At 52.4% G+C, this 25795-nt stretch overlaps 3 protein-coding genes across 5 annotated transcripts in view; 2 read left to right on the forward strand and 1 right to left on the reverse strand.

Moving 5' to 3' along the window:
• Positions 1-3734: 3734 nt before the first annotated feature.
• Pgc (progastricsin) lies at positions 3735-11328 on the forward strand. The gene is made up of 9 exons (XM_050122862.1): positions 3735-4097; positions 5684-5843; positions 6163-6280; positions 7123-7241; positions 7666-7865; positions 9086-9205; positions 9705-9849; positions 10646-10744; positions 11074-11328. The coding sequence occupies exons 1-9, from the start codon at positions 4039-4041 to the stop codon at positions 11224-11226; spliced, it is 1173 nt and encodes a 390-aa protein (XP_049978819.1). The 5' UTR covers positions 3735-4038; the 3' UTR covers positions 11227-11328.
• A 2275-nt stretch (positions 11329-13603) lies between these two features.
• Positions 13604-18398, reverse strand: LOC126488933 (basic salivary proline-rich protein 1-like). Its single transcript, XM_050122818.1, has 5 exons — positions 18390-18398; positions 15390-15576; positions 14882-15297; positions 14116-14634; positions 13604-14017 (listed from the first exon to the last, which is right to left on the reverse strand). The coding sequence occupies exons 1-5, from the start codon at positions 18396-18398 to the stop codon at positions 13604-13606; spliced, it is 1545 nt and encodes a 514-aa protein (XP_049978775.1).
• The window catches only part of Tfeb (transcription factor EB), a 52359-nt gene continuing 40309 nt past the window's right edge, over positions 13746-25795 (forward strand). Inside the window, exon 1 of one of the 3 annotated variants that reach the window (XM_050122824.1) lies at positions 13746-14007. The gene's annotated coding sequence lies outside the window, so the exon portion shown is untranslated. Of the gene's footprint in view, positions 14008-22494; positions 23080-25795 lie in introns of those variants that run through there. The other 2 variants (XM_050122823.1, XM_050122826.1) reach the window with 2 other exon arrangements.

Here is a 25795-nt window from a genome sequence, read left to right on the forward strand (position 1 = left end):
AAAGAGGCTACAATCCAAAGTCTAAGGCCCTGTCTGAACACCTACAGTGTTCAGACAGAAAGAATAACATAATTGATTAGTGATGTCTGCCAAGGTTGACTGGATTGATTAGTGATGTCTGCCACAAGTAAAGGATAAGCAATGACTGTCATAGTCTTTTTTTGTTTTATTTTGTTTTTCAGTACAGGAAACTCACTACATAGACCAGTCTGTCCTCGGGTTCACAGAGATGCTCCTGCCTCTGCCTCCTGAGTGCTGGGATTAAAGGCGTGCACCACTACGCCCAGCTTGACAAGCATCCAACTCTGGTTGTCATATTCTAGAAACACTGTCAGCTCCCTGTGTGACTCTGTCATGCCAACTGTGTGCAAAAAGAGACTCCTTTTTTTTTGCGTTAGAGGTTGTAAAATTTGGGTAAAGCCATGGGGCTAGGAAATAAATACCGTAAAGTCAGTTTTCCAGAGTGGTTTCAGAGCAGGTGGGAGCACTTTGTGGGCGAGGCCTGCCTTGAAAGGGGCGGTAGCTTTCACAGGTGGATGTGCGAAGTGCAGGGCCGCTAAGGGGAAGCAAGGAGGATGCGCAGACCTGAAAGGGAAGGTGAACTTGAGGCAGAACCTGGAATAACAGGGTGTGAGGAGTAGCTACGCCCCACTGAAAACAGTCTGGTGGGCTTTACCAACTGTTCTTGATTCCTGGAGCCTGGGGCAGGTATGGGGATGTGAACACTAAGCGTCTGCACACTGGGAGCTTCAGAGGGGAAAAATGCTCCAGGGCAGGAGTGGGTAAGATCAGGAGCAGTAGGGTGGCTCGGTGGGTAGAGGTCTTGTTGCCAAGCCTGGTGACCTATGCTCGGTCCCTAGGGTCCACTTGGTGAAAGAAGAAAACTGACCTCAGCAAGCTGTCGTCTGAACTCTGCATGTCAGCCATGCACACAGTGTCTATGCAGATAAATACACACACAACATACATGTGTATATAAATGTAATTTTAAAATCCCCCCAGGAACCGCTGGTGAGCCATCCGAGACTGCTGGAGATCAAGGGCCAGGCAGGCCGCACTGCCGGGGTGCACGGTGTGGGGACAGAGAATGACAGCCTTGGTGGCTTCTGAGACGTCCTCGGGGCCTGGAGATCCATGACACATATAAAAGCGAGCCTCATAGATATTGAACAGGGGACAGACCAAGGGCAGTGGATGTCTTGGGACATCAGGGAACCCGAAAGTGACTGACAGAGTTGTCAGAGGGTCAGCGTGGGTCCACGGGGCTGCAGAAGCCCTGAGGCCTGTCAACAGAGCAGGGACATCCTGGCCTGCTCTGTAGATGTGGTGGAACTTGGCCTGGAGGTTTGACTGACCACCCTGGGGTCCTGACAAGTCAAGGAAAGGTCTTTGAAGGGTGAGGTTTGGGTTCCAGCAGGCATACAGGATTTGAATATTCCACGGGTTTGGCAAACTTCCACTATTTTTTCCTTCTCTCCCAAAATCTGAGGGTCCTCTCCCTTACCTTCCCCCCTGCCCCAGTCCAGACTCCAGTGGGTCTCTGGACACTGGAGAGAAGGAGCGCTGAGCTGGCCTTGAAACACAAGCTTGCAGAGACCTCCTGATCTGTGCCAGGCCCGGGCAGACTTCTGGTCTCCCAACCCCCTTCTGTCCTCATCACAGGCCTGGGGAGGTTCCAGAACTTTGGCCGGGTGGAGGGCAGCAGTGGCAAGAATGGAAAATTCCTACTGGATAGATGACACAGGTGGCTCGCAGTCTGGTTCCAACCTTCTGCCTACCATCCTAGGGTGTGGTAAATCTATATGGGGCCCCATCTGGGGTAAAGGATGACAGAGAGGGTGCTGGCTGGGGACTGTCCACTCACTCTGAATAGTGAGCTTGATGGTGGCCAGGCTGGTGACCTAGCTAACACAAGTCGTGGGGATGTTGTGGAGGGATGGAGAGCGAGGTTAGTGGAGCTGAGTAAGGACTTGGGAGAGACAGAGGAAGGTTTGATAAAAAAAAGATAGAAGGTGCCTGGCCTAGTGGTATAGGGCCTATTATCCTACCTACCTGGAGCTGAGGCAGGACGTTGACAAGTTCAAGACCTGTCTAGGCTACAGTGTGAGTTCAAGTCTAGCCTGTGTAATTTAGCAAGTGTTTGTCTCAAAAAACACAAAGACCCAGGCACAGTAGCTCATGCCTATAATTCCTGAACTTGGAAAGATAGCGCAGAAAGATTGTTGAGAATTCCAGGCCAACCTGAACTATATAGTAAGTTCCTGGCCAACCAACAGGGCCACTGTAGTGTGAGACCTGGATTCCAAATTTAAAAAATTGAATTACAAATAAAAATAGCCTGATTGTGCAACCATGGGGACTTGATAGATCTGCATCACCCACGAAAAGAACAGGATGAGGTGGCATCTATAACCTGGCACTGGAGGACAGAGGCAGGTGTGGCCCAGGGGCTCACTAGCCTTCAGTCTAGATGGGTTCAGTGAGAGATGCCATCATAATAAGGTAGAGAAAAATGGCTCGGTGGGTAAAGGAGCCATCAAGCCATCAAGCCTGAGAGTCTGAGTTCCATCCCCAGGACTCACATGGTGGAAAGAGAGAAAAAACTCTCACAACGATGACATATGAGCACCTCCCTCCTCCCTCCTCTCTTCTCACACAGAGTAAAAACATTACAATTCATTTGAAAATTTAGAAAATAAGGTGGATAAGCAAAGAAGACATTCAGAGATCAGCCCCCGGCCTCCACATGTGCCTGCATAGATGACTGCGTGTGTACACACAAGCAAACATGCATCCACCGCATGCATACGCCCACAGATGGGCTGGGGTATAGCTCAGTGGTAGTTGGCTAGCACATACAAGACCCTGGTCTCAACTCCCAAATCCCCAGCCAAATAAAACCCCAGGTAGCAATGGGAAGGGAGGAGACACAAGGAGGGAAGCAGCGAGGGGCAGTTTGGCCTCTCTGCTCACATCTTGCTCTGGGCATCTGTTCTGGTTCAGAGGGCCAGAGGTGGTGTGGTCGTCCCTTGTGAGTGAGTCTAGATGCATTGGGACAGGAGTCCAAAGCCACCAGTCCATTCTGATTTCATCCCTAGCACCGGCCTCAGCATCAGCACTGCCCACATGGTCACTGTCGCCACTATGATCATAGCCAGCAGCCTGATTCTTGAGCCCCCAGACACCCTGAACTCCAGCTCCCAGAGGTTTTTTTTTTGTTTGTTTGTTTGTATTTTTGAGACAGGGTTTCTCTGTGGCTTTGGAGCCTGTCCTGGCACTAGCTCTGTAGACCAGGCTGGTCTCGAACTCACAGAGATCTGCCTGCATCTGCTTCCCGAGTGCTGGGATTAAAGGCGTGCGCCACCATCGCCCGGCATTCCCAGAGGTTTAAGGGCTACTGGGAGGCAGGACTTAAGTTGGACCTCCAAGTATGTCACTTGTAGGTACAACAGCAGCTCTTAGGGACTTGTCCCCAAGGGGAAACCAATAATGCCTGGAGACATTTCGGTGGCTACAACTGGGGGATTGCTCCTGGCACTTAGTGGGCAGATGGGCTACTGCTAGTGCCCTACAGAGGACAGGGCCATGCCCAGAACAGAGAATTCTTTCCTTCCAAGTATCACTAGTGCCAAGCTTGAGGAACCAACCATCAGGCCCCTGGACCCTCACTCAAGTCCTCACCCCCAAATGCCCATATTGTGCGTCTGGTTCCCAGAGTTGTAATCTTTGCCCCTCCATGGTGCGGCCACTTTGTTCCCTCTTATCGCGTGCCTTCTGGCCGTCCCTGCTGCAATAGAAAGTCAATAAGATGAAAAGTGTTGTGGTCATGCTCCAGAAGGAAAAACACACAGAAACCATTGATACGCAGAGTCCGGGGGGCCGCGCAGCTTGGGGGGTCATGCTTACCCAGGGCTGGGAGGCAGGGGCCGGGCTAGCTCCTGGGTGTATAAAAGGAAGGAGCACACTCAGGACTTCACTCCACCACAACGGTTGAGCTCGAAGTGGTTTATCCTGTGAGACCAGCTTCGAATCAGCATCATGAAGTGGGTGGTCGTAGCCTTGCTCTGCCTCCCTCTCTTGGAGGCAGCTTTGATCAGGTGAGACTGGACGTGGACAACAGACTCAGAGAGCCTTCAGTGGGGGGCAGGTGCCTGGAGCCTGTGGAGGCCAGACAAGGGTGTCAGATCCCCTAGGACTGGAATTACAGCTGGTTGTGGGTGCTGAGAATTGAACCCTGCTCCTCTGGAAATGCGAACAGTGCCTTTAACTGCTGAGCCATGTCTACCACGACTACCTAGTCCTTTACTGGGTCTTCTTGGTAACCTAGAGATAATTTAAAAGCAGAGGGAGGATTCACGGAGGTTACGGATCATTCCCATGGGCTTGAGTATCTATAGTCGGCACCTCATGCTTTCTTTTTTCAAATTATGACTCAGTTAGTTTGTGTTTGGAGGAGACTGTGAGTGTATCGGTGCCATTGAATACACATGGAGGCCAGAGGAAGACAGCAGGGGTCACTTCTCTCCTACCACATGGGTTCTAGGAGCTGAACTCAGGTCGACAGGTTGGCAGCAAGCACCTTTACCTGCTGAGCTGTCGTACCAGGGTTGCTACCCGGTAGTTTCTCGGGTGAAAGCCAGCTCCTCTCAGAAACTTCTGCAAACTCTGCAGAGGTGGTTGGTGTGGCTCTTGTGAAGGGGTTAGCAGAGACACTCTGAAATGTTCTAGAGTCCTAAGAGAATGAGGATTTAAGACAGAGAAAGAAGGAAAAGGAAAAGGAATTGTGAGTTGCAGAGCAGCAGGTGGATCTCAGAGGTCCCTGGGAGGTGGCAGCCAGCAGCCCTTAGATCATGCTTGTGGTGACACGGGCAGAAGCTGCGGTGCCTAAGTTCCAACTCTGGAACTCCCAAGCCACTTTCCCCAAGGACTGTCCCTGGGCTGGAGGTAGGGTTAGTACCGTTCCCCTCACACAATGCTGGGTCACCTCAGTCAGTGCTGGGTGGCAGAGGGCCACCATAGGAAGGAATCCTTTGAGGTGAACCTGCTTTCTCTGGCACCTCTAAACACGTGCCAGAGTGGCTGGGATGGGGCTAGCTGGGTAGAGAGCTCATGTGATGCCCTGACTTCGGTCCCCAGCTCTCTATAAGCCAGGTGTGGTGGTGCACGCTTGGGAGGCAGAGGCAGAAGGATCAGAAGTTAGAGGCCGCTCTTTGATAAGGATTCCGTTTCAGACTAACCAGAGACACATGAGATCCTATCCCAAAAGCATAGACACTGATTCTAACAAGGATAGTTCTCCAAATCACCCTCCCCTTCTTGGGAGAGAATGCCAGCGTACATCAGAGCAGGGGGCCTGGGTAGCAGGGGTACTTTCATGTGGGGCGAAGGTGGATGTGGATGAAGTTGACGAGTTTCTAAATCTCGGAACAGACATTAAGAAGGAGTTTGAGAACAAGAGGAAAGGAGAAGGAAAAGATAAAGGGAGAAAAAGCTGGAGAGAAATCAAGATGGGAGACAGACAGATACAAACGGTGGGCATGTGCGGGGCAGGGCGTCAGAGAGATTGAGGTACAGGAGAGAGGGAGGGGGAGACAGAGAGAGACAGAGGCCAGAGGTGGGGAGGGGGAGTGTAGAAGGAGAAAGGAAGGAGGGAGGCTCCCACCTGACACACAGCCTTCTGCAGGGTCCCCCTGAAGAGGATGAAGACCATCCGAGAGACCATGAGGGAAAAGGGTGTGCTCAATGATTTCCTGAAAAACCACAAGTATGACCCTGGCCTGAAGTACCGCTTTGGCAACTTCGGTGACTTCAGTGTACTCTACGAGCCCATAGCCTACATGGACGTAAGTCTTAACACCGCTGTACCTGCTGCCAAAGCTGAGGGTTCCCTGTCTTCCCACCCTGGGGTGCACTGTTGGAAGAGCTTGGGGCGGGGTCCTTACTGACCTTGCAGCCCTCAGAGAGCTTGGTGACTTCCCTGGGCAACATAGACTGAGCATCCTTGGGTTTGGGGCAGATTTCCAGGGAAGACTAGGGCCACTGGCTTTAGTGTGGTTTAGAGGGCAGCAACCGGGTCCTTTCCCGCGTACTTGTGGAGTTGCAGAGCCCCTAGATCCCTCAGAACTAACCAGTCTACTCGTGATATCCCCTCTCCCTCATCAGGCTGCCTACTTTGGTGAGATCAGCATTGGAACTCCACCCCAGAACTTCTTGGTCCTTTTTGACACTGGCTCCTCCAACCTGTGGGTGCCTTCTGTCTACTGCCAGAGCGAGGCCTGCAGTGAGTGCTGGGTGGGCAGGGAAGGGAGGCTGGGAAATATCCATCCCTGGAGAAGATGGTGGTGTTTTCAGTCACATGACATATCCAAGCCTTGTCAAAGAGGCTGGCCCTGCAGCTGGGTGGCTCTTTCGCCTTTTCTGCTAAGCAGCAAATATGCGTTCATCTATGCCAGCCCTCCTCACCAACTCCATTTTCTTCTGTCCCACCCATCCTGGTGACCAGGACAATAGCATCCTTTTTCTTGTGGGTCATCTCCACTCGCTTCACGGCAGTCAGTTCTGCCTTCTATTCACCCCGCATCGGCGTCAGGCGTGTCTAAAGGATGGGCTGGAACAATGGATGTGGTCTTGTCCTGCCGTACTTTGTCAGGCAGATAGAATTTGGGCAGGCATTTTGTAATACTGCTTTTGTCCCTGCCTGAGCCTTGGGATCCTATTATCTCTGGTCCAAGAGGTCTCTCTTTGGCTATATCTCATGCTGCCTCTGGATCTTGGAACGGCCAAGTTCTTGAAAGGTTGGAGGCTGTGGGATGAGAGGTGCTTAGTGGCCCATTCGCTCCGATGGTGGATGAGCAGTCCATGTGTGCTAGGGCTTTTCTGGGACCTAGGACAACGGAGATTAAGTCCAGCCAACCCTGCCCAGAGACACCAAAGTCCCAGAGCTTACCCTATAAATCACAGGGGGCTTTCAGGTCGTGGGTGATTATTCAAAGGCAGAGCCTCAGCTGATCACCCCTTGCTGTCACGAGTTAGGGGATGCTGAAGCCCCGGGTTGAAGCACAGGCTGAGGAAGAAGCCCCCTCCACTCAACAATGTGACCTCTATGTCATGCCTCCCCTGCAGCCACCCACACCCGCTACAACCCTAGCAAGTCCTCTACCTACTACACGGAAGGACAGACCTTCTCCCTGCAGTACGGCACCGGCAGCCTTACCGGCTTCTTTGGCTATGACACTCTGACCGTGAGTGCAACTTCCTGCCCCAGGGTCGGGGTGAGAGGGAGATCAGGGCCTTAACAAAGCTCCTGAAGCACGGTGGAAAGGCTCATAGGACGGGAAGTCAGCACGAGACCTTGTCCATCCACGCTGCGGATGCTTGCTCACGGTGGTCCTTCTGTCAGGATGGCTGAGAAAGCCACGATGAACCCTTTGGTTGTGGCCATTTCCCTGCAAGAAGATAGCTCTTCAGAGGAGAGAGGGGTGGGGCAGGGACCATGCAGTGATGCTCCTGATTCTCGGGAGGGACGATGGCTGCTACCAACTTAGGAAGGTGTAGGGGGAACTGAGGCAAGGAGAGAGGAACAAGAATTGTCTCTGGGGAGCAGTGGGGGATCGAGGTAGGTCCGTCTGGTGTGCCACAATCTCTCTATTTTAACCTCTGCTCCAGGTCCAAGGCATTAAGGTCCCCAACCAGGAGTTTGGCCTGAGTGAGAACGAACCCGGCACCAATTTCGTCTATGCAGACTTCGATGGCATCATGGGCCTGGCCTTCCCCGGCCTGTCTGCCGGAGGTGCCACCACCGCCATGCAGGGCTTGTTGAAGGAGGGCGCTCTCTCCCAGCCCCTCTTCGGTGTCTACCTCGGCAGGTAAGCGACCACTTAGGAATTTCTCTGCCTTCCACTGCCCAACTGTGGCTCAGAAGCTCGTGGGCTGAGCGCTTTGCCTGCCCACCCCTGTCCCAGCCGCGCCTTCCTCTCCAGCTCTGGAATCTCGCATTTCCCACCCCATATCTGTTTCCTGTCCACTCCTATTTTTTTCAACATTTATTTATTTGTGTTAGAGCTGGGGTCGGAGTACGTGCCACAGCGAACCTGTAGAGGTCAGAGGACAACTTGCAGGAGCCGGTTCTCCTCTTTCACTGTGTGGGTCTCAAAGATGGCGCTCAGCTCGCCAGGCTTAGCCACAAGCACCTTATTTGCTGAGCCAACCTGCCAGCCCATGCAGGTGTTCTCTGTGTTCCTTGGCTGTGACAAGCTTTCTATGTCCAGCTCAGATCTGGGCGTGGCTTTTATTCTAGCTCTTCCTGGGTCAGCTCTGTGCCCACCCCACCCCACCCCCCAGGTCCCTCTCTGGCTGAGATTTTCCACTCTGTTTCTCTTTTGTATAGTAATCTCTTGCTTCATCCCCTTTGATCTGCTGTCCCAGCTGGTCCTGGAGTCTTTGGGGCTTGGCCCCGGGGTTAACCTCTAACCTGTTGTTATCTTCCCAGCAAACACAAGCAGGCCTTGCCTGGGCCTCAGGTTTCTCTCTTTTTTCTCCAGTTAGCCACCTTCCAGAATGTGCATACACTCACTGTGACTTAAGGGCCTGACTCTGACATTGGCACCTTCACTGTCACAGGCCCTACAGACTTGTTTTTTGCTTCTGCTTACAATCGCTCTGCATGTCACCTTTGGGAGCTCCATCCATCCCTGCTTTGCTCCTTTTCCAGTGGGTGGGGCCCACTTAGCTGCCTGCTAAGAGGGGCTGGGACTCTATGGGACAGCATCACTCCAGAGGCTGAAGCACTGGAGATTTTGAGAGGCCCACACAGGGAGCTCATCTGGGGGAAACATATCCTATCTACAGGAAGACCCAATCTGAGGAAAACACAGACTGTTCTCAAGCTTCAGTCTGAGGGAGACCTAGCTCATCCACAGGGAGCCCCAGTCTGAGGGGACCTGTCCGCAGGGAGCCCCAGTCTGAGGAGACCTAGCTTATCTGCAGGGAGCCTCAATGTGAAGTGAGGTCGGGAGCTGTTTTCTGAAGATGGCTAACTCGCCACAGGATGCTGTTCATTCCTGATCCTTCCTCTTGTCTTCTGTAGCCAGGAGGGATCTGATGGCGGACAGATTGTTTTTGGAGGTGTGGACAAGGACCTCTACACTGGGGAGCTCACCTGGATTCCCGTCACCCAGGACCTCTACTGGCAGATCAGCATCGATGAGTGAGTCTGCGGTGGGGTCTTCTCTGCTTGCACCTCCAAACACTATAAACCGTCCGTTCATCCAGGCACTGATGGTGGGGTGGGGATGGGTGGGAGAGGACTTTAAGATAGGCCATGCCCCGGAGTCACAGCTAACCTATGCAGGAGCATCAGAGTTGAGCTAAATCTAGAGAAGAGGGGCGACACATAAAATCTCAATCATGAGGTCCCCTGTAGTCCAACGCCACAGGTTAGAGACTGAGTGTGTTTCAAAGTCCTTGCAGCAACCAGTGGCTCTGGCTTTTGCTGTGTCTACAGCCTCCTTGAGACTTTGGAAGTAGGTTCAACGGCCATTCATATGGCTTTGAAGGGACCCTAGGGTGATATGAAGTGGGGTCCCCTTACCTTCCTCATTGATGGCTTGTCTCTGTGTGCAGCCCCCTGTGTCACTGTGGTGGGAGGCCCCCTCTGCCTGCCCTGAACAGGTGGGAACTGAGGCTGCTATCCTCTTACCATTCAGCTTCCTTATTGGTGGAACCACCTCTGGCTGGTGCTCCCAGGGCTGCCAGGGCATTGTAGACACTGGCACCTCTCTCCTCACCATGCCCTCTCAGTACCTGAGCGACTTTCTGGAGGCCATAGGAGCTGAGGAAGAATATGGAGAGGTGAGTACGGTAGGCAGGGCTCCCCCTCCCTCAGGAATAGCCATCTTAGGGCGTGGCAGGACTGTGGTGCCACTTACAGCTTCTCTTTGGGAAATCAAAGCTGGCTGAATTCTCGGCCTCCAGGCTTTTAGCTACAGAGGTCACTGGTGGGGAGTGGCCCTGGCAGGGTGGAGACCTGGAGGCTGGAGCTGAGGAAGTAGAGCAAAGCAAGACTCTCTTCTGAGCTGAAGTCACCTTGGGATATGGAGTAAACACTACGGGCCTTTAGGGTTGGAGAAAATGACTAGAAAGCGGGACCGAGCAGATGAATGACAAGGGACAGCTCTGTGGTCCACATGTCCTCACCCCCACAGGGTCAGGCTCTCTCCTGCTCTCTCCACCCTAAGGCCAGTGGAGAGTTGACTACCCAAGACATTCTCCTAGTTCTGGGGAAACTGATGGTTTCCATGTTCTACAGAAAATATGTTAAAGGGCACTTGCAGAGGAAGGTAACAATCCACACTCTCTCTCAGAGTGGAAATTCAGTCAGGAGCAAAGCTTTAGGGTAGTGGGCTCCTCAGGGCTCCTCGAACCCCTCCCCATCTATGCCAATGCTCATACAATGTTCATAGTAGGTGAGTCAGCATTGCCTTGGAGCTGTGGACCCCAATATAAAACAGACTGGGGTGTGGATCTAGGGTTTAGGGTGCGAGGTGGCAGGCGTGATGGGGTACAGGCCTAGGGTGCTGAGGTGGCAGGCATGTTGGACACTGTTCTAAGTGAGACGTATCGGCATGGGCCGTGTTCCTTTCTGCAGTATTTTGTGAGCTGTGACAGCGTCAGTAGCCTGCCTACCTTCAACTTTGTCCTCAACGGTGTTGAGTTCCCTCTGTCACCCTCTTCCTACATCCTCCAGGTAAGGCCTCATTTCTATGGGCAGAGCCGCTGGGATCTAGAGTGGTCTAGAACAACTATGCAGAGGTTTGCGGCTTAACTGTCAGGCTGGCCTGTTGCAGGCCAGGAGCAGGGGGAAGGTAGTCTGAGGAGGAAGCCCTCCACTCCGTAGAACCATGGCAACCGGAAGTCAGCTATTGGGGAAAGAGCACCCTCTCTCCCTGAGCCCCAACAGCCCTTGCTGTGGAGGGGCAGCTGTCCCATGAGCCCCTAGGCAGTCTTGAGTCATTCAGTTGCTGAAGTTCAGTTTGCCCGTGAGCATGTGAGAGAATGCTGTCTTCTGTTGAACAGGAGGATGGCTACTGCATGGTAGGCCTTGAGAGCACCCCTCTGACCTCTGAAGACGGCCAGCCCTTCTGGATCCTTGGGGATGTCTTCCTCAGGTCTTACTACGCTGTCTTTGACATGGGCAACAAGAAGGTGGGCTTTGCCACTGCTGTCTAGACTTGCCATCTAGACCCTGTGCCCTTCCTCCTCTCAACCTCCCCCAACTTGTGAGGAGTACCCTCTGTCCTTGCCCTCTGCCTCCAACCTTCCCCTTCTGTACCCTACACTTTCTCTGATAATAAATAGTTCTTCACATTGACCAGCCTGTTGTGGTATATGTATGGGATGTGTGGGGTGGGGGAGCTGGGTAAAGTTGTGACTCAGACTACTGGGTCTTCGGGACTGTGGGAGTGGGGATCATGGCAAGTTCCCCTTTGACTGACCTCAGTGGTCATGAGGTTTCCCGGTGGGTCATTGAGATGCTAAGCGAAGCAGAGTTTGAAGCCAGGCTTGGACATAGGCTGCACCCTTCAGAGTCTAGAGCCTCTTCTTAGATTCCCTAGAAGACTGGTGATGGGAGCAGGGCTTGTAATGACGGGTAAATGGGAAACACCCTGCTAAATCACACCCCAGACTCCGTGGACCTCAAGGCCATGGGAATGACCTCTAGCAATGTGCCTGTTTGTCTCTTCAGCTTTGAATCCATTTTGACTAGAATTTTCTGAAGGATGTTCATTTCTAACAGTTATGGGTCCTTGAGGAAGCAAGATGCTTATTTCTAGGAAGGCTGCAGAAGGTTGAGACTTAGTTAAAGTGACCATATTTTTACCCAACCTCCTAAATCCGAGAACTTGTGTTTGAAGGAGAGAGGGTTGCCCCTTGCCTATGGACAGGTTGGCCAGCTCTTTCCCTGGCTTTCTCTGGCCAGCTCAGTTAGAGATCTGTTGCTCTAGACTTTATTCTTGCACATCCTTAGCAGTTTCTCAGAAAGCCCCAGAAATATGGGGTCACATGATGGGGGGAAGAGGAGGAAGAAGAGGAAGAAAATAAAGGGAAAGGTGGAGGGAGAGAGGGAAGAGGAAGAAAAGGGCAAGAGGTGTGGAGAAAAGGAGGCAGTGGGAGAGGGAGTAAAGAAAACAACAGGGAAAGAAAGCTAAGAATGTTATCTTAGTGCTCTGAGCTTCTGTTCGGAGGAAGAGACAAGCGAGGAGACTGGAAAGCTTCTGAACAGTAAAATGGCAGTGATGTGGTTCCATCTTATACTTACAGGCAGGCACAAAGGGCAAGATCCAAACTGAGACAGGATAGAAGGGTTATGGGACTTGAGAGGAAAAGGTATCCTTCTCATTCTGGATGAAGTCTTCTGTCGGCTGAGAATCATGAACTCTCAGACAATGACCATCTCATGTGAGGGCTGCCAACGCAGAGGTCATCTCATTAAGCGTTTAAACAGACAATCCAGAGTGGGGACATGCTCTTGGAAAGCAGAGGCAGGCAGACCTCTGTGAGTTCGAGAGCAGCGTAATCCACTAGTGAATTCTGAGCCAGCTAGGGTTATTTGGTGAGTCCCTGTTTCAACAAAATAAAACAATGGTAAATACAACAATAAACCAGGCTTAAGGCCTGAGCACGTGTGTCCTGGAATCAAGCCTCAGCTCCCCCCCAGACAGTTTGGGAACCTGACAAGTAAGACTGTTTTGTTTACAGTTAAGATAGCCTCACTTCCTTTATGATCTTTAACCTGGTCAATTACAACACTATCAGGTCCACCCCAGGAAACATTCTGTGATCTTATTTAAGTTTCTCAGCAGTCGTCTGAAGATAACTTCAGAGATCACCAAAACAAGAAAGCTGGCCGTTTAAAAAACAATGAGAAGCCCACACCCGGTTTCTCTGGTGGGCCTACCCTTTCCACTTTCCCTGATTGCCTCTTTCTCTTAACCTCTGTGTTTTAAATATATATATATTTAAAAATACATTTTTAAGTCTGGCAGTGGTGGCGCAGGTCTTTAACCCCAGCACTTGGGAGGCAGAGGTAGAAGGATCTCTGTGAGTCTGAGGCCAGCCTGGTCTACAGAGTGAGTTCCAGCACAGCCAAGGCTACACAGAGAAATCCTGTCAACAAAAACAAACAAACAATATATATGTTATTTTTATACATTTGCACACATATTTTTAAAGAAGCTATAGTTCTGCTTCATACTGGCTTGTTCTGAAATAATAATAATAATTAGTAGAACAGCAATTATTATTATTATTTAACAAAGCAGTCAAAAGTCTCTAAGTGAAGGTTCCTAAAGGATAAGGTAACTCCTCTGTCTGCTGCTGGCAATCCTGAGAGTGAACACCTTCACATTAACCAGGAGGGACCACCTGGGACCCTATATCTTTCTCACATTCCTGGAAAAGAAGCTTGGTATTGGTCCTTCCACAAGATGTCATAATGTAGTAGATCCTACCTCGGGACACCACTGATAGAGAGGAGAAAGAAAATCTGAAAAGGGAAAAAGGGGACAAACTTTTAAAGTCAAAAGTTGATTCCTTGGGACCTCGGTCAGCAGAGTAGAACTGCAAATCCCGGCGAGCCCCGCGCGGCGGCGGCAGGGACTACGTTTCCCAGCGGGCGCCGCGGGAGGCCTCCGGGGGCGGTCCGCGGGGGGCGGGTGCTGCCCTCTGCCGGGCTCAGCGGGAAGTGGGCGCGGAGTGACAGCCGGAGCCCGAGCGCCGGGCGCGGGGCTAGGTGACAGCGGAGGCGGCAGCCGCGGGCGCGACGCAGAGAGCGGCGACGGCGCCGACGGCGGCGGGAAGGGCGGACGGGGCGGGTCTGGCTGGTGGCGCGTAGCCTGAGGAGCCCGAAAGCGGGCGGCGGGCGAAGATCGGGGGTCGGGCACCCGAACTTGAGACAAGTTGCCGGAACCACAGGGCGCCGGCGGCGGACAGATTGACCTTCAAAGCGAGGTGAGCGGGACTAGGGGGCAAGGGGTGCACGGGGAACTGGGGAACGCCAGCTCCGCACTTTCCATCCTGTGGGTGCCGGAGACAGGTGGGGTGGGTGGATGGGGGTACAGACGAGCAGGACAGGGTGCACTGCACCGCCACCCATCCGCAGCCGGTGCAGCCCTGGGTACCCAGCGCGTGGCCGGAGCGGTGCGGCTCGTCAGCCGGGGAGCCCCTCGGGCCCCTCCCTTCAGGCCGGGTAGGGGGCCGCCTCCCCGCGACCTTATGTAACCGGAGCGGGAGTGGCCGGGGCGGGCACGGGCCTTCCTGGCCCGGGGAAGCTGAGTGGAGCTGGGGCGGGAGGCGCAGGAGTAAACTTGCAATAAGTTTTGAGGGACGCTCGGGGCCCTCGGCTCGCTCCCCCTCCCCCGATACGGCGGGGGCGGGGGGCTCGGGGGAGGGAGTCCGAGGCTCGGGGAGGTGTGCAACCACCAAGGCCGGCGGGGCCAGGCCCAGCCTGGATGGTCGCGGGGGAGTGGGAGGGCCGGCGAGGCGCCACGCCCCGTGGGCTGGGCTGCAGTGTCCGGGGATGGTGTGGACGTCCCATCCCTCTCTCTCTCCCTCTGTGCCTCCCTCCCTCCTTGATCTCTTGCAGAAGACACCCCTGATTTCAGCCCCTGGTGTCCCTGACAAACTTCTCTCGCCTTATCCCACCACCCTAGGGAACCCCAACTGGGGTTGCACCTTCTGTGCGTCTCGCTTTCTGCTTCCTTGAACTTCCAGTTGTCTGCTCTCCTCCCTGAGCCACCCTCTTGGTCCCTAATTCCGGAAAATACGCCCCCTTTCCCCTGTTTGTCCCCTTCACTCTGCACCGACCAACCCCAGGCTAGCTCGCCCCGGGCTCCAGGTCAGTGCCTTCGTCTCCCCCACCCCCAACTCCGGACCCCGTTGCTTCTTCCGCCCAGCGCCTCCTGGAAGAGAGCTGGCGGACGCCACCTGGGTCCCCGCCCCTCGGCCCCCGTCGTGCTCTGGGTTCTGGCTTCACGCACCGCTGCCCGGAGCTGCTCGGGGCTGCGCGAGCAGGTTCGCGCCGCAGCCGCCTGGCGCGCCCCAGCCCCGCGCCCTGGAGAGGAAGGGAGGACGCCCGCCCGGGTGGGGCTGGTCTGCGCCAGCGCTCCCCCGGCCCCCGCCCTCCATTCTGCGCCTGCCCCTCACCGCGGTGCCCTTCCCCAACGTGCATCAGCTTTCGCTCGTCCTGCAGAGGACTATTCAGTGTGACAGTTGCAGGACTAAACTTGGGTGCTCGGTTCACTGGGGAAGTGTGGGCTCCACGGATCGGGAGTGAGGGACTGCTTGATGCAGCGGGGAAGGGGAGCCTTTAGGACTTGGCCTGAGGTCCTTACACCCTCCCTGGCCTGGATTCCGCTGGCCCAGACCAGGCACTGTTGGGGTGTGAGGTGGGGGCGGATCTCCAGTTTCCTCTAGGGCGGCCAGGTGCAGATACTGGCAGATCCAGACGCGGAGGTCAGGCTCGATGGCCGGCTCCCTTCGTAGCTGCTTGGTGTCCCGCTTTAGAGCCGTCTCCAGGCTCTACTCCCCCGCAGCGCCCAGTCTGGAGAGAGAGCCAGCCTTAGTAACCCGCCAGTCAAGAGAGGTAGTTGGAAGGGGGAAGGGTTGCTGCCACTGGAGCTTTTACTGTTCCTCAGTTTCCCTCGGCTCTTTTGGTTCTCTTCTTTAGGCTTGCCTCAGTTATAGGAGAGTTGAGAAGGAGAGCGTGTGATGAAGGGCAGGTCTGTTTTGGGGTTCTCCTGCGTGAGAGAAGCCGACATAGCTTACACTTTACAGGGCTTGTTACAGCTGAGTGCTAATTCTCTGTCCACCTAGGAGGTGGAGCTAGATGGAGACCCAGGTCTCTTAGTCCCAGGCCCCATGGAATGAGGCAAGGTACATCTGACGTGAGCATTGAATCCACAGAGAGCCAACTGCATTTAGGGCTGATGGCCTGGTGACTCAGTAAGAGGTGGGCAGGGAGTGAGCCAGGGAAGAGTTCATTCAAGCACCGCTGGGGGATGTCCAGTGTGTCTGCCCATCCCATCACAGGGAGCCGCCATCTGCCCCCACCCCACTTCCTGGACGCCGGGAAGTAGGTGGGAGGGGACCTACCCTCTAGCCTGGCTGCCCTTTGAGGGTCTGGCTTCTGGCCCTGATCTCTCTTAGGCTCTGTTTATGGTTGCAATTGCATCGTTAGCTAGGGTTTATAGAGTTACTTAGCACCTGCCCCCACAGGGAGTGGCCCAGCCTCCCTTCCCTCTGGCTTCCTTCTCTTCTTTTTCAAAGTCAACTTCGTTTTTGCAGGCAGCAGGGGTTTCCCCAACCACAGCTGACGTGAAAGCCTAGTTGAGCCTTTGTCCTGGGGATGGAGGGCAGGGGACACTTGGGGCTGCCATAGAAACGAGTTAGCCTTCTAGGTGTGTGTGTTTGGGGCAGGAGGTAGAGGGAGTTCAGATCCTCAGAGCTTCCAGAGGCATCCCTGTCTTGGGCTACAGCTAGCCTCTCTCTCTACCTGTACTGCGAAAAGACCGAATAGAAATAGGATTATCTGTTGCACCACTGTGAGGACCAAGAGCAGAGCCTACATGGTGAGCTTGTGTAATGGATGTGGACGTGTTCATGGACTGTGAAGATGACAGTCTCTGACAGTAAGGAGAACACAGCACTGTGTTAATTAGAATAGCCAAATGCCACCAGAGGCAGACTGGAGTAAGACCTTGCTGCAAGCAATAGCTGCCAGGCTAATGTATCTTGCATCAGGGTAGGAATTATTGTTTTTGTTATACCGATTCAGAGAAGTTAAGTAAATTGTTGAAAACCACACAGCCTAGAGTAGAGGGCTGGGGTTCTAACCCAGGCTCAACCAATTCCAAGAACCATGTTTTTAATTCCTAAAGAAGACCACATCAGTGTTTGTCAGAAGTTCTTTTTTTCTTGTTCTATTTATTTATTTACTTATGTATGTATTTATTTATTTTGTTGTTTCAAGACAGAGTTTCTTTCTTTCTTTCTTTCTTTCTTTCTTTCTTTCTTTCTTTCTTTCTTTCTTTCTTTCAGACAAGGTTTCTCTGTTGCTTTGGAGCCTGTTCTGGAACTAGCTCTTGTAGACCAGGCTGGCCTCGAACTCACAGAGATCTGCCTGCCTCTGCCTCCTGAGTGCTGGGCTTAAAGGCATGCGCCACCACCACCTGGCACAAGACAGGGTTTCTTTGTTCAGCTCAGGCTGGCCTTTGCAGACCAGACTGGCCTCGAACTCAGAGCTCCATCTGCCTTCGCTTCCTGAGTGCTGGGACCTGGCCATAAATTCTTTTTAATTTTTTTTTTTTTTTTTAATTTCTGTGTGTTTGTATGAGGCTGTGTTCACAGAGTGCAGTTCCCACAGAGATCACAAGAGGGCATCAGATCCCTTGGAGCTGGCATTCTGGGCATTTTTGAGCTGCCAGACAGGGTGCTGGGAACTCACTGCAGGAGATCTTCCCCACTGAACTGTCCCTCTGTGGATGGAGTGTGTGTTGGAGAGCTGTCTCTGCAGTCAGCAGCGAGGACCAGTGGCTGCTGGAGGGCCTGAGGTTCAATTCCCAGCACCCCCATGGCACCACACAGCTGTCATGAGTCTAGTTCTCTTATGGCCTCCTTGGGAGCTGCACACATGCAATACACAGAAATACGTCCACACGTAAAATGCAAGTCAAAAATCTAAAAACAAATTATAAAAAACAAAATGAATTTTTTTTTGTTTTTAGTTTTTCGAGACAGGGTTTCTCTGTAGCTTCTCTGTAGTTTTTGCAGTCTGTCTTGGAACTAGCTCTGGTAGACAAATGAATTTATTAAGAGTGGGGGCATGATAGTTTGGGGGCCTTCTTTCTGCTGCTCAGGGACTACACTTGTCTCCTGGCTTCCTTTCTGAGCTGCTGAGCTAGGTCTCCGGGAGACCCTGCCCTGGGAGGAGATAGGTCAGCAGGACCTTGTTGGTCTCCCTGGAAAGCTCATTTAGCCCAGGCAGGGGAGGACAGCCTTCTGGGCGTGTGGCTCCGACCGTGGACAGCATGCCCTTTAAGCTACAGTACACCCTCGGTAAGGATGTGGTTCATCAGATGTGGAGGAAAGGCAGCGGGGCCTTTGATTGAGAAAGTCACAGGGTCAGAGGACCTGGAGTCCAGAGACGCGACACCATCAGCAACTGTCAGCCTCCTGTGGCTGTCGAGGAACACTAATCATTGGTGGTCCCCTCCAGGTATGGCTGTCTACAGGTCTCTACCTCAGGTACCAGGACACCAGGCTTCAGAACGGGAGGGTGTGGGTGGCAGAAGACCTGGGGACTGATGGAGGCCCTGGAATCTAGTCCAGCTCACGTGTCCCATCTTGTCAGGACGTAACCCAGCCACCATGTATTCAGCGCTGTACCGGATGAATGTTGACTCTGGGGCCAGGCTGCCTGGCTTGGAGTCCCAGCTCTGTTGCTTACCAGTGTGGGACCCTGGCAAGCTGTTTAGCAGCCCACTGTACCCTCCTTCCACGACTAAGAGGTGTACGCCCTACCTGCCTACCTGGGAGCCAGGGCCGAGCGTGTCGATGCCCTGACTACACAGTGCACTCGGAATAACAAGCACGCTCAACCCTGTGGCTCTTTCGTTTTTCCATTTCTCAGTTTTAAGTGAGAAACAGGCCTAAAGTGCTCCAGGAGAGCGAAAAAAGAACCGTGGACGGGCTGGGGATACTTACCTACCGAGCATGCAGGAGGCCCTGGGTTTGATCTCTGGTCCCAGATATGCTGGGCATGGTGGCGCATGCCTGTAATCCCAGCATTTGAGAAGTGGAGAATCAGAAGTTCAAGGTCATCCTCTGCTAGAATAGTGAGTTTGGGGTTGGCATGAGAAACATTGGCCCTGCCTAAAAAAGAATCAGTAGGTGGGGTTGGGAAGCTAGGTCATGGCCAAAAGCACTGGGCTCTTCCAGAGCACTGGATCCCAGCACCATTGCTGGGCAGCTCACAGGCACCTGTGAGGCCAGCTTCAGGGCATTTGACATCTACTTGTCGTCATGGACACAACACATACATTTTAAAAAACAAACAAACAAAAGCTTTACGGTTCGAACAGTCTAGTCATGTATCTAATACCCTCAGATATAACACCTTCCAGGCTGGAGAAATGGTTGGCCATTAAGAGCACCGGCTGCTCCTTAGTGCACCCAGTTCCAATTCCCAGCACACACAGAGACTCACAGTCATCTATAACTCCAGTTCCAAGGGATCCGTCGTCCTCTTCTGGCCTCAGCATGCACACTGTGCATAGACACACGTGCAGGAAAAACACACATAAGATAAATATTATGTATGATAGAGTCGGGCAGTGGTGGCACACTATGTATATACTATAGTTAATATGTAGTCAGGTGGTGGCACACACTTTTAATTCCAGCAGTTGGGAGGCAGAGTCTGCAGGATCGCTGAGTTTGAAGCCAGTCTGGCCTACAGAGCAAGTTCTAGGACAGCCAGGATTACACAGAGAGACCCTGTCTGTAAAATAAACAAGTAAATAAATAAAATATGTGTGTGTATATATCCCAGAGGTTTTTCAGACTCTGGCTACAGTCCTTACTACACTCTGCAACCCCTTCCCCATTCCCAGCTTGTTCTCCTAGTTAGCTGTTCTCCTCAGTTAGAGAGGCTGTGCACGAGGGTTGGCAATGCCTGTAGTGTCTCTGCTCCCCCCTCGAATTTCCCTGTGGAGCATCTGTCCTGGCACCTCCCTCCTAGCCGTGGCTCTTCCTCTCTGTCTTGCCTGCCTTCCTCTTCCCTGTGCGTTACACATGCTGACCCTCTTGGCTGCTGTGTTGCTGCGGGCAGAGATAAAATCGCAGTGATAGGGAGGACCTGAGACTTATCACAGCCACTGGAAGTGCTTTGCTATGGAGTGGGCTGGTGGTGGGTGAGGTCGGAGGACAGCCAGAGAGGCAGAGGCATCAGGCGGGATCATTGTTGCTTCTTGGTTTGCGTAGTTTTTCCCTCCTGGTGCTGGCTGGGTAGCAAGCCTAGAGCCTTGTGCATGCTAGGCCAGTAAGTGCTGAGACCCTGAGCTCCTCTCCCACCATCGTCCTGGTCTTAAATGCGAACACAAAGAAGAAGAGAATGAGCCTGGCCAGTACCAGGCCTTCCCAGTGTTGCTAGCGGGCAGTCCACCTTGTTGGCAGCTATGCATGCAGTGGCAGTCCCATGGCAGCTATGCATGCAGTGGTTTGATGCTTTGGAGAATAATCCAGAGCTTGAACTGCAGCAGATTCCATGTCTAGAAAGCTGGGATTCCTGTGCCCTTGGTTTGCCCTCCTTCCCTTTCGTGCTTGCTCCGGTCACGTCTTCCCTGCTCTCTCCCTCCAACCGAAGTGTCCTCTCAGTGAAGTCACAGTTCTCACGGAGGCCATTGACCTCTCCATCTCACTGCTCACCTGGCTGGGAACTCCTCCAAAATGCCCTTGCCTCCCCATCTCTGGGGGTGGGGCCTAGGCATTAGTACAAAGCAATGCCCAGGCAGTTCCCAGGCTTTTCTCTGGGCCATAGAGTCCAGGGCAAGGTCTCTTGCACCAGGCAGACCGGAGAAGTCCCCAGTGACTGCTCCATTTCAGCTTTCTCTGGCCTGCTTCATATCTCGTACTCCACAAGCTTCTGAGGTCTGGAGTTTTATTTTTTAAAAATAAGGATTTATTTTTTATTTTTTTAGTGTGTGCAGGTGTATTCATGTGCACAGAGACCATAGGCAACCTGGGGTATCAGGAACAGCGTCTGCCTTCTTTTAGGGAGAGCCCTTCAGGGTCTGGAGGTTACTACTTAGGGGAGGCTAGGAGATCTCAGGGGTCCCCATGTCTCTGTCTCTCTAGCTCTGGGATTATAAGCACATGCCACCACACACCCACAGTTTTTGTTTGTTTATCAAGACGGTATCTCTGTGTAGCTTTGGAGGCTGTCCTGGAACTGGCTCTGTAGACCAGGCTCAAACTCACAGCCACCCACCTGCCTCTGCCTCTCAAATGCTGGGATTAAAGGTGTGTACCACCACTGCCTGACTCACCCTGCACACTTTTACGTGCTTCAGTGAACCATCCTCACAGCCATTACTTTATTTTATTATCTTTTTAAAGGCTTATTTTCTTCTTTTAAGCTATGTGTATCTATATGGGTATGTGTGCTCATGTGTGCAGTTGCTCACTGAGGTCAGAAGAGGGCATCAGATCCCCTGGAGCTAGAGTTACAGTTGTCAACCATCTGTAGGGGTACTGGGAACCAAACTTAGGTCCTCTGGAAAGGCAACAGGCACTGTTAATCACAGAGCCATATCTCCATTCCTATTGTACTTGCTTGTTTATTTTTCTTTAAAAAAACTTTTATTTTAATGTGTATGGGTGTTTTGCTGGACATTTCTGCACATCATAAGCATGCAGTACCCGTGGAGGCCAGAAGAGGGTGTTGTATTCCTGGAACTGGACTTGCAGATGGTTGTGAGCTGTCATGTGATGTTGGGAACTGAACCAGGTCTTCCGGCAGGAGCAGCCAGTGTCCTTAACCACTGAGCCATCTCTCCAACCCTGTTTTAATTCTTTTTGAGACAAGGTCTTACTATGTATATATATCTCAGTATGATCTCAAAGTCATGGTCCTCCTGCCTCTGCCTCTTGAATCCTTGGATCACAAGTGTGTATCAGGACACACTACAACCACTCGTCTGTTGTGAACTGAATTTCTGGCAAGTTGTTGGTCCCCAGAACACAACTTTTGACTTGTAGCTATTCAGGTACCCAGTGGTGATGTCTTAGGCTGTTTTGGATTTGTTTGGCTGATATTGTCTTTCAAGGCAGATCTCCAGGGCTGTGCCTACTTCTGCGTTGTGTGCTAACATCTCTGTCCCCAGCCCCCATATTAGTCTGTTTGAGTTACTACAACAGAATGGCAGAGAATCAAGAACCCTATAAAAAATAAGGATTGGCTTTAGCTCACAGTTTTCAAGGCAGGAGACCTCATCTGAGATGACCCCTCTGGTCTTGTATGGGGGGTGGGGGTGTGAAGGGAAAGTGTGATGTATTATGTCGTGTGTGTGTGTGTGTGTGTGAGAGAGAGAGAGAGAGAGAGAGAGAGAGAGAGAGAGAGAGAGGATGAAGGGGGAGTGTAACGTGTTGTGTCGTGTGTGCGTGTGTGTGTGAGGGTGAAGGGAGTGAAGGGGGAGTGTAATGTGTTGTGTGTGTGTGTGTGTGTGTGTGTGAGGGTGAAGGGGGTGAAGGGGGTGTAACGTGTTGTGTTGTGTGTGTGGGTGGGTGAGTGAAGGGGGTGACAGGGGAGTGTAACGTGTTATGTCGTGTGTGTGTGTGGGAGGGTGAAGGGGGTGTAACGTGTGTGCACGAACTCTTTAGTATGGATGCGGTGTGTGTGCATATGAGTGTGTATGCGCTGGCGTCGGCCGGAGGTCAGCATCATGTCCTTCCTTCATCACTCGAGACATTTATTTATGATTTATCTTTGAGGCCGAGTCTCTCCCCGAACCTGAAGCGTATTAATCTGGCTAGGCTGAATGACTTCAGGGATCTGCGTGCCTCTGCTCACTTAGTGCTGAGGTTACCGGCACATGCTACCACGCCTGACTTTTACATGGGTTCTGGGTATACAAACCAGGATCTTCAGGCTCTGGTCTTAAAACGCTACCAGTTCTCAATCTCAGACTCCATCCTGATGATTCCACCTAATTCTGATCACTTCCCAAAGGCCTACCTCTGAGCATCAGGGTCAGATTGTATTTCCAGCATCTAATCCCCACCGTGAGTAATGAAGATTAAATCTCAGCCCTTTTGGGACACTCCGGCCACACCCATGCTTGAGCATCCCGGGAAACTCGGCACCATTTGGTCCCTCTCTGGGACATGCACGGAGTGAGCTGGATGAGTTCTGAGCACGGTGTCCGTGTCACCAGTGTCCTAGGACATTGCTGGAAGTTGAGAGCCATTCTGAAGCGAGACTGTTACACACCTGCCGCTCACCTCCTTCTCCACATAGGGCCACAGGTGAGTATTTGGTCACTGAATCATATTTATTTTTTGAATCATTATTGTGTGTAATGGGGGAGGGCACATGCCAGGGTATCTGTGTGGCAGTCAGAAGACAACATTGCTTTGTTTGTATTAGACAGGGTCTCCCTATTCAGCCCTGCCTGTCCTAGAACTCACTCTGTAGAGCAGGCTGGTCTCAAACTCACAGAGATCCCCCTGCCTCTGCCTCCTGAGTGCACCACCGTGCCTGGCGGAGGACGACTCTGTGGAGTCAGTTTTATGTGGCTTCTAGGAATCAAACTCAGGTCCTCAGGCCAACACAGCGAGCACCCGCCCCTCATTCACATTTCTTACAAGAGAAGTAACTATCCTTTCTTTGCTCAGAGAGGTGTTAGGAGGAGCCCTGTGAGAGTACATTTCATCTAGAAGGTTCTGGACTCCTATTTACTTATGTTATTTTAAAATTTATATTTACTTACTAAAAATTATTTACTTAAATGTGCATGTGTGTGTGTGTGTGCGCGCGTGTGTACATGTGTGTGAAGACGCGGTGCTTATGTGAGGGTCAGAGGACAACTTTCAGGAACCGCTTCTCTCCTTCTCCACAAGGGCTCAAGGTCAAACTCAGGTCATCAGGTTTGGCAGCTGTCTTGTTGCCCATGTGTGGATTTTTGTTGTTGTTTTTGAGACCCGGTCTTACGTAGCCCAGGCTCTCTATGTAGTCAAGGACAACTTAGCACTTCTGATCCTCCTGCTTCCCTTTCCAAGTGCTGGGTGACAAGCGTGCACACCACCACGTCTGGCTTTGTTTGTTAGTTTGACATTTTTGAGACAGTCTCACTGTCCACCCCAGTGTGTGGCTCAGGCTAGCCTTGAACTCGATCTGCCTGTCTTAGTCTCACCTCCCCCAGGGCTGGGATTGCAGTCTGTGCCGCCTGGGCCTTGAGGCTCTTACTTCTCAGGAGGGTTTGGGGCTCAGGGTTGGAGGAGCTGGCTGAAAGCTGGTGAGGAGGAGCTTAGGGTCCCAGGTAGCAGGGATTGACAGCACTGGACCTCAGATGCTTGTAGTTGTTTGTTTGTTTATTTATTTAATCTTTGGGAATCTGCCACCCAGCTTCTAAATAAATACACAGAAACTTATTCTTACTTATGAATGCCTGGCCTCAGCTTGGCTTATTTCCAGCTAGCTTTTCTTAAATTATTCTGTTTCTCTAACTACATTTTGCCTCCTTTTTTTTTCTTCCCTCGAGACAGAGTTTCTCTGTGGTTTTGGGGACTGTCCTGGAACTAGCTCTTGTAGACCAGGCTGGCCTTGACCTCACAGAGATCCACCTGCCTCTGCCTCCTGAGTGCTGGGATTAAAGGCATGCGCCACCACTACCCAGCTGCCTCTGGGTTTTTTACCTTTCTTTATTCTATATATCTCTTTTTATTTCTTGGCTGGCTGTCTAGCTGGGTGGCTGCCCCCATGTCTTCTCCTCCTTTTCTCGTTCCTCCTTCGTTGTTAGACCAATCAGGCGTTTTAGACAGGCACAGTAAGACAGCTTCAGAGTCAAATAAATACAACATAAAAGAATGTAGCACATCTTTGCATCACTAAAGAAATATTCTACAGCATAAACGCATGTAACACGTCTTAAGCTAACATTCCACAATAGATACCGTCTCAAGACAGGAATTTGGTCCGTTTGGTCCCCTGCCTACAGGAGAACCTCCGATATGGTGGATGCCCAGTAAAGCTTTTCAGGATGAATGAGTGAACATAAATTGAATCCCATCATATGCCCGGAAACGAGGGCCTAAAAGACAGCTTCTCCACGATCCCTACTCTAGGTACTTCATTGCTGTATACCCAGGGCCTCATACACAGCTCAGCAGAGACCCGTCCTCTGCTTCTGCTCTGATCCCTCCTTTCTCTCTTCTTCTGCAGTGATCCAGTCCCCTCTGGCTTCGGGTTCTCAGCCTGCTGCTCCCCATAGAAAAATTGCCAGCACCCCCAGCTTATCCCAGTTCTACCAGTGGGGCTGTGGGGCGGGGCTTGTGCTTGTTTGGCAAGGGAAGTCACAGCCTGTCCTCTGGTTTGTTTGTAATCAGTTTGGGGACAGCACCTGTTCAGCCTCCTGTGGTCCCTGAGGGATGTGGAGTGGCCAGGAGATGACACACTATACTGTCCAGCCCCACTGTCACTCATCTCCTCGCTCTGGCCAGGTGTGCTCAGCTGTCCCAACAGGGCAGAGCTGACTGACTCTGCCCTGGGCTGACTGAAGCCTAGCAGCTGTCTGACTGGCACTGTTACTGAGAGGAGGAAGGAGGGGGCTTAGTGACCCAGCAGCTCGCAGCCATGGTCTTCAGCACTACGGGGACACCCAAGTCTGTGTGTCCAAGGAGGTTGTTAGGGACAGAAGCTTCTGGAAGTCTCAGAGGACAGAGACAGGCAGACAGACAGCGATAGACTGAGACCTGACTCTCGGGTGGGCCCTCAGCAAGGCGGCTCTGCCCCACCCCAGGTTAGGGGTCACTGCTGCAGGTCCTGGAGGATTTCTTCCTCGACTGAGTCCTTCCTTCTAGGCATTCTGGAGTAAAGGGGAGGCCCCTGGGCCATTCACCTGCTGTGTAGAAGCCTTGGGACTGTAAGGTATTCCTACCTGGAGGCTGAGGACGGTGCATCTCCCCCCCCCCCCCCCCCCGCTTCCATTCCATAGAACCTGGAACAGTCCCAATATCTATCTCT

The sequence above is a fragment of the Alexandromys fortis genome, unplaced genomic scaffold, assembly GCF_014885135.2.
Source record: "Alexandromys fortis isolate MF-2015 unplaced genomic scaffold, M_Fortis_MF-2015_v1.1 scaffold_212, whole genome shotgun sequence".
NCBI lineage: Eukaryota > Metazoa > Chordata > Mammalia > Rodentia > Cricetidae > Alexandromys > Alexandromys fortis.